This window comes from Mustelus asterias, chromosome 26, assembly GCF_964213995.1.
Source record: "Mustelus asterias chromosome 26, sMusAst1.hap1.1, whole genome shotgun sequence".
Classification (NCBI taxonomy): domain Eukaryota; kingdom Metazoa; phylum Chordata; class Chondrichthyes; order Carcharhiniformes; family Triakidae; genus Mustelus; species Mustelus asterias.
In genome coordinates, this window is record NC_135826.1 from 37,399,448 (window position 1) to 37,417,723 (window position 18,276).

At 43.6% G+C, this 18,276-nt stretch overlaps 1 protein-coding gene across 2 annotated transcripts in view; it reads right to left on the reverse strand.

Annotated features, from left to right (window-relative positions):
• timm44 (translocase of inner mitochondrial membrane 44 homolog (yeast)) overlaps positions 1-18,276 on the reverse strand; it is an 80,206-nt gene that overhangs the window by 2,122 nt on the left and 59,808 nt on the right. For both annotated transcript variants that reach the window (XM_078198476.1, XM_078198475.1), the window contains exon 12: positions 6,470-6,580. In XM_078198476.1, coding sequence (XP_078054602.1) covers positions 6,470-6,580 — 111 coding nt within the window. The remainder of the gene's footprint in view (positions 1-6,469; positions 6,581-18,276) is intronic.

Genomic DNA, 18,276 nt, shown 5'->3' on the forward strand with positions numbered 1-18,276 from the left:
CCTGGCTTGGAGGTAGTGGTAGAGTGGGAGATATGTCGGGCCACATGGTTACAGATTGTGGTTGAGAACAGTTCTGCTGGGTCTGCCTTGCTGGTGGGACAGGACACATCCAGGAACAGTGACGGTAGGGTCTGGGACATTATCTGTTTTGCACATTAACTATGTAGGCATGAGTGCATGATAGGAAAACAAAGAGATTAGCTGAGATGTCAAAAAACAATTAAGAAAAGCAAAGAAAAATTATGAAATGAAAATATCAAGGAACATGAAACAAAATAATAAAATATTTTACCAGCATATCAATTAAAAAGGAAGGCTGGGATTGAAATGGGACTGTTATGGCAGAGACAAGATAATTCCACAGGTAATAATAGAGGGCAAAAATACTGAATAGTTATTTTGCTTTAGAATTTACCAGGGGATAGAAATTGTTGACTGACTTTGAATGATGAGAGGAGCAATGAGATAAATAAAGTTAAAATAAAAACAAGAATGTATTGAATGAACTAATCAAACACAAAGATAAAACCCCTGAACCAGATGCATTGCATCCACGTATTTTAACAGAATCTAAGGAAGAAATAAAAGAGGCCTTCCTCCTCATGTTTAATAATTAGAAAAAGGTGCAGTGCCAGAAGACTGGCAGATAGCTAATGTAATCAATATTTTTAAGAGGTGGAACATGGCCAGGAAATCACAGGCCAGTCAGCTTAATGTCAGTAGTAAGCTAAGTTTTAAGTTTATTTATTAGTGTCACAAATAGGCTTACATTAACACTGCAATGAAGTTACTGTGAAAATCCCCTAGTCGCCACATTCTGACGCCGGTGTGGTACACTGAGGGAGAATTTAGCATGGCCAATGCACCTAACCATCGCGTCTTTCGGACTGTGGGAGGAAACCGGAGGACCCGGAGGAAACCCACGCAGACACGGGAAGAACGTGCAGACTCCGCACAGACAGTGACCCAAGTTGGGAATCGAACCCGGGTCCCTGGTGCTGTGAGGCAGCAGTGCTAACCACTCTGCCAGTGGAATCCCTACCAAAGGAGAGAATAGAAAAACAACCAGAAACAAAGAAGCATCAATAGTCAGCATGAGTTGCAGAAATCCTGTTTTACCAACTCTACTTCATATTTTGAGTAGATAATGGTAATGCAGTAGATGTGAATTATCTGGATTTTAAAAGGGCATTCAATAAGGTATCCCATAATAGACTAACGAATAAGGTCAAAGAATGTGCAGTCAGGAGGCATGTGGCAGGATGGATTGCTAGCTGTCTTCAAACCAAAACAGAGAGTGGGAGTAAAGGGTAGTTATTCGGAGTGGCAGAAAGTAGGAAATACCGTCCCACGAGGATCAGTGCTGGGACCTACACTATTCACATTTACGTTAACAATTTGGACCTTGGAATCAAAAACACAATTTCCATATTTGCGGATGACACCAAATGGGGAGGGGGCATTGTCAATACTAATTAGGACTGCAACAGGAAGGCATTAATAAACTTGCAGAATCAGCAAAAAATTGACAAACAGAACTTACTGCAGTTAAATGAGGGGGGGGTGGGGGGGGGAGGAAATCACTTATTATTCGAAAGATGCAGTACAAATACATCAGTGACTAAAAGTTGCACCACAGGTAAGGAAGGTCATAAAAAAATGGGCATTAGGCTTTCGAGAGGGATGGAACTGAAAATTAGGTAAGTGATGCTGAACCTGTACCATATCTTGATTAGACCACAATTAAGAGTACTGCATGCAGTTCTGGTCACCGGATAATAAAAAGGATATAGAGCCATTGGAGCGCGTACAGTGGAAATACACAAAGATGATACCAGAAATGTATGGGTCCAAATCAGGAAAGGGTTAAATGGTTGACTATCTTTTCTCTTGCTAAAGGGACAAGATGAGACTTAATAAAGGTTCAATAAAGACCTTAAAAATTGTGAAAAATTATGAGAAGTTTTGATAAGATTGGATAAGTGGAAATGATTTCACTTGAGAGGAACAGCATAACTAGAGACCATCGATATAAGACAGGGACTTCAGAAGAAACTTATGTGGAACAAGGAATTCAATAGCACAGGGAGTAGTCAAAGTGAACAGTATAGATGCATTTCAGGGGAAACTAGACAAGTCTGGAGGGTTTTAATGATAGATTTAGATGAGAAAATATGAGAGGCAGCTAGTTTAGAGGATAAATGCCGGCGTGGACTGCACGGGCTAAATGACCCATTTCCGTGCTTTATATTCTGTTTACATCTGAACCTGATGTGGAGATGCCAGCGTTGGACTGGGGTAAACACAGTAAGAAGTCTCACAACACCAGGTTAAAGTCCAACAGGTTTATTTGGCAGCAAAAGCCACGAGCTTTCGGAGCGCTGCTTCTTCATCAGGTGAGTGGGATTTCAGTTCACAAACAGGGCATATAAAGACACAAACTCAATTTACAAAATAATGGTTGGAATTCGAGTCTCCACAGGCAATCAAGTCTTAAAGGTACAGACAATGTGAGTGGAGAGAGGGTTAAGCACAGGTTAAAGAGATGCGTCTCCAGCCAGGACAGTTAGTGAGATTTTGCAAGCCCAGGCAAGTCGTGGGGGTTACAGATAGTGTGACATGAACCCAAGATCCCGGTTGAGGCCGTTCTCATGTGTGCGGAACTTGGCTATCAGTCTCTGCTCAGCGATTCTGCGCTATCGTGAGTCGTGAAGGCCACCTTGGAGAACACTTACCCGAAGATCAGAGGCTGAATGCCTGTGACCGCTGAAGTGTTCCCCAATAGGAAGAGAACACTCTTGCCTGGTGATTGTTGAACGGTGTTCATTCATCCGTCGTCATAGCGTCTGCCTAGTCTCCCCAATGTACCATGCCTTGGGACATCCTTTCCTGCAGCGTATCAGGTAGACAACGTTGGCCAAGTTGCAAGTGTATGTATCGTGTACCTGGTGGATGGTGTTCTCACGTGAGATGATGGCATCCTTGTCGATGATCCGGCACGTCTTCCAGAGGTTGCTGTGGCAGGGTTGTGTGGTGTTGTGGTCACTGTTCTCCTGAAGGCTGGGTAGTTTGATGTGGACAATGGTCTGTTTGAGGTTGTGCGGTTGTTTGAAGGCAAGAAGTGGGGGTGTGGGGATGGCCTTGGCAGATGTTCGTCTTCATCAATGACATGTTGAAGGCTCCGGAGAAGATGTCGTAGCTTCCCTGCTCCGGGGATGACGAAGGGTACCCTGTCCGCCGTGTCCTGTGTTTGTCTTCTGAGGAGGTCGGTGCGGTTTTTCACTGTGGCGCGTCGGAACTGTTGATCGATGAGTCGAGCGCCATATCCTGTTCTTGTGAGGGCATCTTTCAGCGTCCAGATGTGTCTGTTGCGATCCTCCTCATCTGAGCAGATCCTTGTCCGTAGGGGATGGTCGTAGGGGATGATAACAAGATCTCTTCACAGCACAGGACCTTCGACCAATGCTATACACTAGATACATCAATGACATTTTCTTCCTTTGGACTCATGGTGAATAATCACTGAAACAACTATATGATGACATCAACAAGTTCCATCCCACCATCAGACTTACCATGGACTACTCTCCGGAATCGGTTGCATTCTTGGACACACGCATCTCCATCAAGGATGGTCACCTCAGCACCTCACTGTACCGCAAGCCCACGGATAACCTCATGATGCTCCACTTCTCCAGCTTCCACCCTAAACACGTTAAAGAAGCCATCCTCTACGGACAAGCCCTCCGTATACACAGGATCTGCTCGGATGAGGAGGATCGCAACAGACACCTCCAGACGCTGAAAGATGCCCTCATAAGAACAGGATATGGTGCTCGACTCATCGATCGACAGTTCCGACGCGCCACATCGAAAAACCGCAACGACCTCCTCAGAAGACAAACACGGGACACGGCGGACAGAGTACCCTTCGTCGTCCAGTACTTCCCCGGAGCGGAGAAGCTACGACATCTTCTCCGGAGCCTTCAACATGTCATTGATGGAGAGGAACATCTCGCCAAGGCCATCCTCACACCCCCACTTCTTGCCTTCAAACAACCGCACAACCTCAAACAGACCATTGTCCGCAGCAAACTACCCAGCCTCCAGGAGAATAGTGACCACGACACCACCCAACCCTGATACAGCAACCTCTGCAAGACGTGCTGGATCATCGACACGGATGTCGTCATCTCACGTGAGAATACCATCCCACCAGGTACATGGTACGTACACTTGCAACTTGGCCAACGTTGTCTACCTGATATGCTGCAGGAAAAGATGTCCCGAGGCATGGTACATTGGGGAGACCATGCAGACGCTACAACAACGGATGAATGAACACCGCTCAACAATCACCAGGCAGGAGTGTTCCCTTCCAGTCAGGGAACACTTCAGCAGTCACGGGCATTCGGCCTCTGATCTTCGGGTAAGCGTTCTCCAAGGCGGCCTTCACGACTCACGACAGCGCAGAATCGCTGAGCAGAGACTGATAGCCAAGTTCCGCACACATGAGGACGGCCTCAACCGGGATCTTGGGTTCATGTCACACTATCTGTAATCCCCACGACTTGCCTGGGCTTGCAAAATCTCACTAACTGTCCTAGCTGGAAACAATGCACATCTCTTTAACCTGTGCTTAACCCTCTCTGCACTCACATTGTCTGTACCTTTAAGACGTGATTGCCTGCGTAGACTCGCATTCCAACCATTATTTTGTAAATTGAGTTTGTGTGTCTTTATATACCCTGTTTGTGAACTGAAATCCCACTCACCTGATGAAGGAGCAGCGCTTCAAAAGCTGGTGGCTTTTGCTGCCAAATAAACCTGTTGGACTTTAAGTTGGTGTTGTGAGACTTCTTACTACATCTGAACAGTCACGACTCACACAATGGGGGATCCACTAGTAGATTTAAATGCTATCTTTGCATACAAATGCAAAAACAAAAATACATTATTTGACTCTTTTCCTGTCCTCTTTGTTGGCATTTAAGATATGTAATTATGTGCAATTTTGTGAATTTTAAAACAGAAAATGTGCAAATTGATTTATTCAACCAAGTTTAATGCCTTAGATATGGGCGCGCATCTTCCTCGTGCATGCGCACACACCCCTCACACACACCCAACTGCCCTGACAACCCACACACCCAGCCACTCTCTCACTCACCCTCACTATATCGGCGTGAAGGGTGGTGGGGGAGAGAGAGGAAGAGAGACCTGGAGCAAGGACTGAGGCCTGCCAAAGAAGCACCAAAAACGAGGGGATCACTGAGGATTGGGGAACGCAGCCGGAGTCGAGCCGGAGCACCAGGAACGGTGTCAAAGTGGCCAGAGCCACGGGAAAGCTTGGTGAACAGAGGTCCTAGAGGCCTTCACATACAAGGGCAGTGGCACAGTGGTTAGCACTGCTGCCTCACAGCGCCAGGGACCCCGGATCAATTCCCACCTTGTCTGTATGGCATTTCCGGGAGGAAACCGGAGGGTGCTCCTGTTTCCTCCCACAGTCTGAAAGATGTGCTGGTTAGGTAGATTGGCTATGCCAAATTCTCCCTCCGTGTACCCGAACAGGCGCCGGAGTGTGGCAACTAGGGAATTTTCACAGTAACTTCATTGCAGTGTTAATGTAAGCCTACTTGTGACTAATAAATACTTTACTTCACTTGCAGCTGCCAGCTTTCACCGCTCCTCCAATCACAGCTGGTTTCTCTCCCATGCTTGCTGTTGAATGGTTCAATAGGGACCAGAGCTCTGTTCCTACATGACTGATGTCACTGAGCTGCATTTCCTCAGCTTCTTTGTGAAATGAATATCTTTCAGACTTTGAGGGGTCTTCCAGATGAAAAACCTTACATGTGTTTTTTCCTATTCGAGCAGGGTCAGGACTTTTCCCCCGCGTTTCAGTCACACAGTCATTCTTAATGTTCAAGTCTATTCAGTGAATATCAGCAAGTAATCGGCCAAAGTGAAGGGTATGGGAAGAGAAGAGAATCACAACCAGGTCTAATACTACTCTCACTGTCAATGTACGGATTGCAACCCAAACCATAGAAAATGGGAATTTGCAAGGGCAAAGATGCCCCAAAAATATCCAAAGAATCAACCTCACCTCCCTGGTTTCTATCCCTTGATCCTTTTTCTCGCTAGAAATAAGATCAAATGGGCTCATGATCTTAACTTAAATGCCCTTTCCTAAAATCTTATTCCACAACTCTTATTTCTCACAATTTTTAATTTTTTTATTTGTGCGCCAAGTAAACAAACATTGCCACTTCATGAAAACCAGCTGATTTTTACAAAGAGATTGCCTTCCATCAGCTAAGGCAATTCACTCTAAGGCTGTTTATAGTGACACGATTTTATAGTGACAATATTTTACAGAAGGTGTACATAGGCTCCAATAGATTCTCAGTTCAGACAGCATTTGTGTTACGCTCAGTGCCATTTTCAAGGACTGCGAATTACATACCGGGTTGCCCTCCACCACCTCTCCATTGTGGTTCTTGATGACCATGACAAGCTGAGCCTGGAAGGTGATAATTAGAACGGGTCCCTGCTCCATCATTTTCCCCATAGCCAACTGCAATCAAATAGAAACAAACAGTGTCAGTCCGCAAGAAATGCTCCTCCGTTCCACACTCCCACAAGCCATCAATACGTTCCCTTTTACAAGGAAGCTCCACTTGACAGTTCAATTCAATCAGTAGTTTATAGAAACCGATTGGAGTGGGCTCGCCTGATTCTGTGGCATGAAATGCATTGTCATTGCAGTGATACCAGCACAGGGTAAATCAATCAGTGAAGGAAATTAGATTTTTCTTTTGCTATTACAAAGCTTAACACTGCCCTAAGTTGAGACGATGATGCACTATTTACCATGTCGTTCCTGTTTTGGTTTCCTGACTTCCCATTGTCTCAGCTGGTTATGGCAATGAGTAGAGAGTTAAATGAAACAGAAGTCTTAGGTTCAATTCCAAATCTGGATCGAGTTAGCTGACTTCAGCTGGGCTGGTAGTAGGGTTGCTGGAATTGGCCTCTGGATTACAGGGGGGAAAGTAATCAGCCCAAATTGCTGCTGACCATTATTCAGTGATGCCTGTTGTAAAGTGCAGTGCATTCCATCAGATAATGACAATATTGGGCTTGTAAAGCAGGCATTGCCTGCCGATGTTCACTGCCTACAGTTCACTCATTAAGAGTCCATGAGTGAACAGTTGGAAGGTGACTGGTTTCCATGGAATCACATCCCAGCAAGATTCAGTGCTTTCAGGAAATTGAAGTCAAAGCAACCAGAGGTTTCAGGCTGTAAAATGTAACATACTGCGAAAAGAGCACAACTGGAATGGAGAGGGAATCCTAGAGACAATTCTCACAAAACAAGGCTTCAATCTTAGCCAGGCTGCCATTCTGAGAGCAGAATATGACTGCTTCACCGTACATGGATAAACATTGCGATAAACATTGTGCGGCATGGTAGCACAGTGGTTAGCACTGCTGCTTCACAGCTCCAGGGACCTGGGTTCCATTCCCGGCTCGGGTCACTGTCTGTGTGGAGTTTGCACATTCTCCTCGTGTCTGCGTGGGTTTCCTCCGGGTGCTCCGGTTTCCTCCCACAGTCCAAAGATGTGCGGGCTAGGTTGATTGGCCATGCTAAAATTTCCCCTTAGTGTCCCGGGATGCGTAGATTAGAGGGATTAGCGGGGTAAATATGTAGGGATATGGGGGTAGGGCCTGGGTGGGATTGTGGTCGGTGCAGACTCGATGGGCCGAATGGCCTCTTTCTGTATTGTAGGGGTTTCTATGTTTCTTTGCATTCCAACAGGAATTCAACCGAATTTACTCCAGCAATTTAAAAGGAAACAATCTAATCATAATCAGCGCAAGTTAAGATATTTTCTTGCTGCTTTGAAGTTTACAGAACTTATAATCCAGGGACCTGAGCACCGGGATGTTAAAAAAAAATCACACCATAAAAATTCAACTTTACATCATATTCAGCTGTTGCATTTCATCCAAAAAAACAAGATCAACACTCAGTGAAACATGAGGTTTATCTTTCATGTCATCCCGTTATTGTGCTGTAGGTGAAGTCTAGTTGTTACTATTCCATTTTGTCAGAGAAAACATTAATTTAAAATGCCATTATTATTTAAACCAGCCAAATGCTGGACAAAGGTTGACTGTACTAGAATACAACATCAGACCATGGCGTACAAGCGATGGAAATGTTCAGAGTAACATGGGCTTCTACCCCTCCTGTTACTCAAGAGGCGCTGGGGCTTCTAACGCGGCCAGGCCGACACATCTTTACAAGTATTGAATAAAACGGATAGCGAGTAGCTTAGTTTATACGTAGTTTGGAATGGATCACTTTAGTTATTAATACCAGCATTTAGTGCTAACTTTTTATGGGCCTGAGGCATAATAAACACCATTATTCAACTGAATTAGGTGAATATAGCTGCCTTTGGCATGTAACTGATCAATAAAAAACAACGTTTTATTTAGTTAGTAGGTATTTGCAACCCATCTTACTTCCCACCTCTGGGGGTTTCCTCACCATCCTATTGTGCCAATCCCCCAGAGCCCTGCACACAGAGCCACACACCACTGCATCTGAGAAGGGAATCAGGATAGGCCGAAAAACAGGCCCTCAACCAAAGTGTAAATAAAAAATGTGGGAAACTGAGGGTATCTAAAAAGCAAAAGTTAAATTACAGCAGGAGACCTTTGCTAAAACACACTGACTGGAACGTTACATAGCTCAGGCGAGCACACATCCGACCTGGGTGTGCGTGAAATCGCAGAAGACATCAGACGCGCATCCCGATGTCTCGTGCAATATTTCGGTCTGCGGTGGCGCGATAGTCTGAAATACGTCCGCTATCAAGCAGGCGATTTAGCCCATAAAGGGGCCAATTGACTGCAATTCTGTGTGTCCCACCTGCTTTTACGGATGGTGGGCAGGCTGATTGGCCAGGTGGCTTTAACGTTTTAGCTTCAACCCAGATCCAGGGCAGGATGAACTGTCTGGGCTGAAATAAAAATTAAAAAAGGCATCTGGGGACTGAAGTTTGTATATGAATGTGCCGCCTCGACACATTCTGCATAGTTTTTCTGTCGCCATTTATTTTTCTGAGGTCTGCAGCCCCCTGAGTCAGCTCCGCAGTAGCTGTCCCCCTGAAAGAGCACAGTAGAAGCTCCAGCCTGGACCCCCCTCCCACATTACTCAGTGCCTGCCCTATTCCCACCCTCCTCAGCAGTGCTCAGCGTTTCACAGCATTTCAATCTGGCTGCCCATTAACTCGCCAGCCAGCGTGAAACTCCATTCTGGGGCCAACTGTGGCCAGAAGTGCATTTTGTACTTGCTTCCAAGCCTGTAAAATGTACAATGCATCTGACAGGCGAAAAATTCAGGCCATTAGTTAAAACGTTAGTCTGTCTCTTTTCAAAGGCTTATAGACCAATGTATTTCCAAAATGTTTTTGTGTTTTCAGTTTCTCTTTGCAGCTAACATTTTTACATTCATCAGTGTCAGGCCTCCTAACCAGTAATGCCCAGTAATGAAGGTTTAGCCTAAAGTTCATGCTGTTGGGTCAATGCATTCTCATTAATATTAACTGCACTGACAAATAGGAAAAACAGCATTAAGTATTCACTGAGGCCATATAGCTACTTCAAGCATCCACCAGCTTCAGACAGCATGTACAAAACTATCAATAATTCACTAACTAATGAAGTCAAGAATCACTAAAATTTGGCTGCAAAACACTTCAGAACATTGGATGGGACTATCTTGAGTGACAAGACACATCATTGATAAGCTCATTATTAAAGATGAATGCTGTGATCATTTCTTTATATTATTGATGTTATTCGGTAACTTGGGTGCAAAATATTTTTAGAATGTGGCTGTCAAATAAACAGCTGAGGTCAGGAAATTCTTTGAACACAGCTGGATGCTTGCAGATTCTATCTTTTTGCTCAATGCAATAAGCCATGCTAAGAAGGCATTTAGCTGTGTCTTCCTTCTTCCCAAATGCCAGGTTCAAATACAGGCTAAGCTTGCGTCTGTATCCAAATAGTCCTTGATGGTTTTCGCCATGCATTGCAGCTTCTGTTTATCAAAATGGGGGATCCAGGGTCAAAACGTTATGGTGATTTTGTAGGAAATAGGGCAAGGTGGACTCACCTAAAACATAGTGCTGCAGAACACAACACCAATCTGCATTTATAGAACATAGATAGAACATAGAACAGTACAGCACAGAACAGGCCCTTCGGCCCACGATGTTGTGCCGAGCTTTATCTGAAACCAAGATCAAGCTATCCCACTCCCTATCATCCTGGTGTGCTCCATGTGCCTATCCAATAACCGCTTAAATGTTCCTAAAGTGTCTGACTCCACTATCACTGCAGGCAGTCCATTCCACACCCCAACCACTCTCTGCGTAAAGAACCTACCTCTGATATCCTTCCTGTATCTCCCACCACGAACCCTATAGTTATGCCCCCTTGTAATAGCTCCATCCACCCGAGGAAATAGTCTTTGAACGTTCACTCTATCTATCCCCTTCATCATTTTATAAACCTCTATTAAGTCTCCCCTCAGCCTTCTCTGCTCCAGAGAGAACAGCCCTAGCTCCCTCAACCTTTCCTCATCCAGCATCCTGGTAAATCTCCTCTGCACTCTTTCCAGCGCTTCCACATCCTTCTTATAGTGAGGTGACCAGAACTGCACACAATATTCCAAATGTGGTCTCACCAAGGTCCTGTACAGTTGCAGCATAACCCCACGGCTCTTAAACTCCAACCCCCGTTAATAAAAGCTAACACACTATAGGCCTTCTTCACAGCTCTATCCACTATATACAGAAGCTTTAACACGGTAAATATTCCAAGGCATGTCACAAGAATGGAATGAAAATTTACACTGAGCCAAAGAAGAAATTAGGACGGGTGAAAAAGATTTTAGAGATAGGGCTTAAGCTTCTTAAAAAGAGAAATGGCAGAGGTTGAAGGGAGATAATTTCAGATCAGAGTGTTTAGATGGTCTGCGTGCACAGCTATCAATATTGGTGCAAAGTTATTGGGGAATGAACGTGAAGCTACAGTTTGAAAGGTTGTACAGGTCTGGAAGGGGTTACATAGATATGTACATAAAGTCTTGATCAGACCCCATTTCCTGTTCCATGTGCAGCTGTGTGTGCCTAACTCCAGTAGGATATTACTGCCCTTGAAAGGGGGCAAGTGTGGTTTGGACTGTCAGGAATTTATGTTCCGAGGAAAGATTGGATATGTTTCATTAGGTGGAGAGGCATTTAAGGCTAAATAATTCTGAGGGGGTTGTAAAATCTTGTTGGGCAAATTGTCTATTATGGTAAGCAGTTAAAATTTATGGTGACATAGATAATAAATAAGAAAGAGAAAAGGAAGCTTATTTCAGCCACAGGATAATTGAGTTGTAGAACTAGTTAACAGAAGAAGTGAAGTGGACAGTATAAATATAGTCACCATTACATCTGTTTCTAAACAGCAATAATATTGAAAGCTTGAGAGTTTGGACTGAGATCAAAAAGAGACAGGTTTTTGGGTCTTTTTTTACTTCTTGAAATATTCTTGTCCAAAACACATAGAATCTAATAAAACAAGTGATGTTTTTATGGAGAAAGAGATGGTAATTTTGACACACAAATAATTAATTCTGTCTTTGTTTGCTGTCATTTGATACAAATGTCTCAAACTGTCTCATCCATTGGGCACAAATGGCATTGCCAATGTGGCACCCTTGTTCAAAAACAGGTGCACAGATAAGCCCAGCAAGTTTGTGGAGAAATTTCTAGGTACGATAATTCAGGACAAAATTAATAGTCACTTGGGCAACTGTGGAGTATTTACGGAAAGCCAGCTTGGATTTGTTAAGGGAAAATTGTGTTTAATTAACTTGTTGGAGTCTTTGATGAGGGAATAGAGGAGGTTGATGAGGCTAATGCTGTTGATGTTGAGGGACTTCCAAAAAGCATCTGATAAAGTGACACACAACAAACTTGTGATCAAAGTTACAACTCATGGAATAAAAGGGACAGTAGCAACATGGATACAAAATTAGCTGAGTGACCGGAAACAGACATTAATGGTTAATGGATGTTTTTCAGACTGGAGGAAGGTTTGTAGTGAAGTTCCCTAGGGATCGGTGTTAGGCTCCTATTAATGAACTAAGACCTTGGTGTATAGGGCACAATTTAAAAATTTGCAGATGTCACAAAATTGGAAGCATTATGAGCAGTGGAGAGGACAATGTGGAATTCAGAAAGACAGACAGATTTGTAGAATGGATGGAAATGTGGCAGATGAAATTCAATACAGAGAATGTGAAGTGATTAATTTTGAATGGAAGAATGTGAGGAGACAACACAGGAGTTCTGCTCCGACATCGTATAACATTGCAGAGAGTGCAGAAAAGATTCACCAAAATGGTTCTAAGGACAAGGATTTTCAGTTGTGTAGACAGACTGGAGAGGTTGGGACTGTTTTCCTTGGAGAAGGTTGAGAGGAGATTTGATGCAGGCATACTAAATCATGAAGGGTCCAGATACAGTAGATATGGAAAAGCTGTTCCCATTGTTGGAAGGGTTGAGAACAAGGTGGCATAGATTTAAGGTAATTGGCAAAAGAAGCAATGTTGATATAAGGAAATCCTTTCAAGTACGGAGTGGTTGGAATCGGGAATGCATTGTCAGACAGTGTAGTGGGGGCAGGTTCATCGGGGAAGAGCAATTTCAGATTATCTGAAAAAAAAGTGCAATGCAATGGGGGAAGGCTAAAGGCTGAGACTTGTTCCTTTAGAAAGTCAACGCAGACATGACTGGCCGAATGGTCTCTTTCTGTGCTGTAATAATTTTATAATTCTGTTGGATAAAGAACAGAATTGGGATTCAAATGTCCCAAGTGATACTTTTGCAACCTATTTAATTCTCTATTTAATCCCCAACTGTGGACTTTTCAGATGCTGTAATTGAGTTTATGACCGTATAGAAATTACTTGATCGTAAAGGGAACTCCCATAATTTTCCAGGGAGCCTGCATAGGATGTTAACACATCATTCAACTTGTTTGTAGCAATCTCATTATTATCTGACACCAACCTCACAACCATGAATGCTTAAAATTCAGCTATTAAACAAAAAAGGCAAAACACCACAGATGCTGAAAATCTAATAACAATCATGGAAAATATTGAAAATAGTCAACAGGTTAGGCAGCATCTATAGAGTAGCAGAACTCAGTCAGTGACAATTCAGGCTCAACAACGTTCCTCTGGTCATGGGAAAGGTTCCAGGATCTGAAGCACATCAACTTCTGTTCCTGAACAGAAGTTGTCTGACCAGATGTGCATTCCCAGTCCTTTGCTGTTGTTAAATTCAGTTTGTTATTTGTCCTGTTGTTTACTTCATCCCTGTACTAAGCCCACTGCATGTGAATACCATGAATACAAGATCAAATTCTGGGGGTCAATTTCCATTATTCACCAATATAGCAAGAAAACAGGAGCTGTATTGTAGTAAAGGGTGGATTGCAGAAACTACAGCCACAATTTTCAGATCGCTACAAGTTCCTGGCATTGCCTTCAAGGTTGAATTTGGAGGATAAATTCAGTGAAGGCATCCTCCCAGAGCACTTTTAAAGCAAAGCATTAATTCTAAGTACCTGAGAAATTGCCCATTAAGAAGATTAAAAGAGAAATGTGACCGCTAAAGAGAATAAAAGTCATTCCCTGAAAGTAAATCAGAAGTCTTTAATTGTATTCTTATCTTCTAAATCCCCCCCATTCTCTCGCAAAATAATTGTCCTGTTTATTTAAGGGATTAGAATAAAATTAAAATACATGCAAGCCTCTTGACATTTTATGCAATACATTTTACAAATGAAACTGCTCCCCACAGCAGAGATCTGCAAGTGCCCCAAAGGAAGAGACACAAGGGGAAACATGAATGTGTTGGCAGCTGCGGGGGCGGGAGGAAGAGTGAAAATAGATCACCACATGACACCCCCACACAACTCTCAGAGACTTTCGGAGCAGCAGTGCTGGTGGGGGTGGTGTGTGTGTTTGTGTGTATGGAAAGGTGGCTGGGAGAAGATTCTCCACTTGCCCTTGAAGGAGGTACATTGTGCTAGGAGCTTCCAGGAAACAAGTACCAAGGATGCCCTCAAAATAGAAATCTCTGACCTTGAAAAAACAGAGCACTCAGAGAAACGAAAACAAATGAAATGCCGAGGATAATTCAGTAAATAGTGGTACTTTCAATCCAAAAGCTGTTAAGTTTCTTGTTCCTACCTGTGTTGCAATTTGTTTTGTGGGTTAATTTTCATTTTGCTAAAGAAATTTTCCTGAGTTACCGATTTTATTTAGTTTCCTTATTACAAGTCTGCCCTGTGGCTCTCAAATTCTTGCATACATGTTTTGAATGTTTATGAAGCCTTTCTTTGCTTCTCCTTATTCTAGAGATCTGTTTGAAAACTCTATCCTGACTGCTTCAACTTCATTTTCATGTTTTTTTTATTCACAGGATGTGGGCATCGCTGACTAAGCCAGAATTTATTTCCTATCACTAATTGCCTTTAAGAAGATGACGGTAAGCTGCCTTCTTTAACCGCTGCAGTCCATGTGGTGCAGCTACACCCACAATGTTGTTAGGGAGGAAATTTCAGGATTTTGACCCAGGGACAGTGAAGGAACAGCAATATATTTCCAAGTCTGGATGGCCTGGAGGGGAATTCCCAGGTGATGCTGTTCCCATGTGTCTGCCGCCCTTGTCCTACTAGATGGTAGTGATCGTGGGTTTAGAAAGTGCTGTCCAAGGAGTGCTGGTGAGTTCCGACAATGCATTGTGTAGATGGTACACGCTGGTGTCATTGTGCACCGAGGGTGGTGGAGAGAGTGAATGTTTGAGGATGGGATGCCAATCAAGCTGTCAAGCTGATTGCTTTGTCCTGGATGGTGTTAAACTTCTTGAGTCTTGTTGCCAAGTGGAGAGTATTCCATCACACTCCTGACCTAGGAGATGGTGGACAGGTTTGAGCAGTCAGGAAGTGAGTTACTCGCCACAGGATTCCTAGCCTCTGACCTGCTGTTCTAGCCACAGTATTGATATGGCTAGTCAAGTTCAGTTTCTGGTCAATGGCATCCACAAGGATGTTGATAGTAGAGGATTCAGCGATGGTATTGTCATTGAATGTCAAGGGGTGTTGGTGAGATTCCCTCTTGTTGGAGATGGTCATTGTCTGGCATTTACGTGACATGAATGTTACTTGCCACTTGTCAGCACAAGCCTGGATATTGTCCAGGTCTTGCTGCATTTGGACACAGATTGATGCAATATCTAAGGATTTGCGAATAGTGCTGAACATTGTGCAACCATCAGTGAACACCTCTATTTCTGCCCTTGGGGCGGCATGGTGGCACAGTGGTTAGCACTGCTGCCTCACAGCGCCAGGGACCCAGGTTCGATTCCCCGTTTAGGTCACGGTGCGGAGTCTGCACGTTCTCCCTGCGTGAGTTTCCTCCGGGTGCTCTGGTTTCCTCCCATAGTCCGAAGGATGTGCTGGCTTGATGCATTGGCCATGCTAAATTCTCCCTCAATGTACCTGAACTGGCACTGGTATATGGTGACTCGGGGATTTGCACAGTAGCTTCATTGCAGTGTTAATGTAAGCCTACTTGTGACACTGATAAATAAACTTCAACTTTATGATTGAAGGAAGATCATTGAGGAAGTAGCTGAAGATGGTTGGGTCTAGGACAATACCCTGAGGAACTGCTGCAGTGATGTCCTGGAACTGGGATGTTTGACCTTCAACAACCACAACCATCTTCCTTTGTGCCAGGTCAGGTTTGACTCCAGCCAACCGAGAGTTTTCCCCCTGATTCCCATTGACTCCCATTTTGCTAGGGTTCCCTAATGCCACACTTGGTTTGTCAAATGCCACCTCGTTGTCAAGGGCAGTGACACTCACTTCAACACTGGAGTTCAAAATGTTAGGTGAGATGGTGGGGCTTGGAAACAGACAGTTAACAACTTAGAGGCTGTCTTTCCAAAACAAAGTGCGCTATGTAGTGGCAGCACCCATTCAGTTAGTGCCTGTGTTAGATTTATTGAACTTTGCTTTTATGATTGCCTTCTGACTTTAAGGCTGGAACAAACAAATATCTGAGGCCCTGGCTGGTCATATATTTACAGAATGACTAAATGTCTAATTCTTTTGCAAACTGCAATAATGTCCTCAATTCCCAAGCTTTCTGACTTTATTAGTGTATCCATAAAGCCTTGTTCTGAAGTTGAAACCCAAATTAATTTGCATTAGTCTCAAATCGCTCATAATATATCTTCACGTTTTGATTTATGATTTATCCAGTGTTAAAGAAAAAAGCCCTTCTCAACCCACAAGGCCCACAAATGAAAAACATTGTAACATCAAGCAACGTAAGCACAAATTAACTGAGCTGCAGTGGCTCAAAAGCCAGATTGCTCAACTTTACTCAGCACTATTTATTATGCTTATCAGGAGGTCAGTGTGGAACCTTCCCTTTTATGTTTTTTCTTTCATCTTTCCACATTGTTGCTTGCTGCAGTGATAAAAAGAACTTTAAACAACCTCGGGGCAAAAGTGTTTGACAGCCAATACTTTTGAAGGGTAGGCACTGTTGAAATGTTCGAAGTGTGGCAGCCAATCTTCGCACAGCAAGGTCCCACAATTACAAGTGATCATCTGTTTTAGTGATGACCATAGAAACTCTACAGTGCAGAAGGAGGCAACTCGGCCCATCGAGTCTGCACCAACAATCCCACCCGGGCCTTATCCCCAAAACCCCACATACTTACCCTGCTAATCCCTCTAACATACACATCCCGGGACACTAAGGGTCAATTTAGCATGGCCAATCAAACTAACCTGCACATCTTTGGACTGTGGGAGGAAACCAAAGCACCTGAAGGAAACCCACGCAGACATGGGGAGAATGTGCAGACTCTGCACAGTCACCCAAGCTGGGAATCGAACCCAGGTCCCTGGAGCTGTGAGGCAGCAGTGCCACCCCTGTTGGTTAACTGACAATTATTGGCTTGGAGATAAATCAACACACAAGGTACCAACATCATAAGATATAGGAGCAGAATTGGGCCACTCGGCCTATCGCGTCTGCTCCGCCATTCAATCATGGCAGATATTTACCTCATCCCCATTCTCCTGTCTTTTCCCCATAACCCCCTGATCCCCTTGTTAATCAAGAACCTATCTATCTCTGTCTTATGAGAAAGTGGAAGTTTTCTTATTCCTTAGTACATTAATGCTCTTAATTTCTATATGTTGGGCCACAGGAAGTGTCAACTACAACAGGATACTGGACCACAGCACTAGCCTCAGCAGCAGCAGTGATACTGATCTGTGATTGGTTAAATCTGGACTCATAATTTAGAAACCATTTTCCTTGCACCTGTTTTTTCTCTTCTTGACTGAAGGTGCTGAGTATGGTTCCAAAGGCTCTGGAAGTCTTTTGTTGGCCATTATCAACACGCAAAACTAGAAAATGAATGTTGGCAGACTATGTGAGTGTGAAGACATCACCAATTAGCCGAAGCTAGCTAACCTCTCTAGATCATCTTTTTTCAAGAGTCATTCGATAGCGTTCTGTAGCTGATGTGCTCCACCCAAACTCAGGAACACCCGAAACCAATTGCAATATATTTGGTTAATGGATGTCCAAGTATTCGGTTAACGGACATCTAATTTCCTACTGTTATCAACATAAGTTTCAGTGCCATTCAAAAGTTACTTCTGGAGATCATTTTGTTGTCTTGCCTCAGGCAGCTGGTGATGATCTTGAGTCAAATGTCCTGAAGTAATAAATATCAATTGTGCGGTGACAGAAATAATATAACAGCCACTGTACATAAATTGTGACCCTCTCCTCATGCGCTGGTTGTGTTAAGATGAAAATGACAAATGCCCTTAAATTCCCAATCTCAAGGACGTGAACACGGCTTTTGGAACAATTTTTTAAAATGTAGCAACGAACATTAAAACTGTCTTGGTAGGCAGACAGTTAGAGGGAGATATACAGATTGATTTACGTTTTGGCTATGCACCTTTATTGGAGAGCCAGTGCAAAAAAAAACACTGTGGGCGGAATTTTCCGGCTGTGTTCACCCTGAAAGGGGAAAATCCCACCCGAGAACAACAGACCTTTCAATGGTCCACCCCCTCACCCACTACGATTCT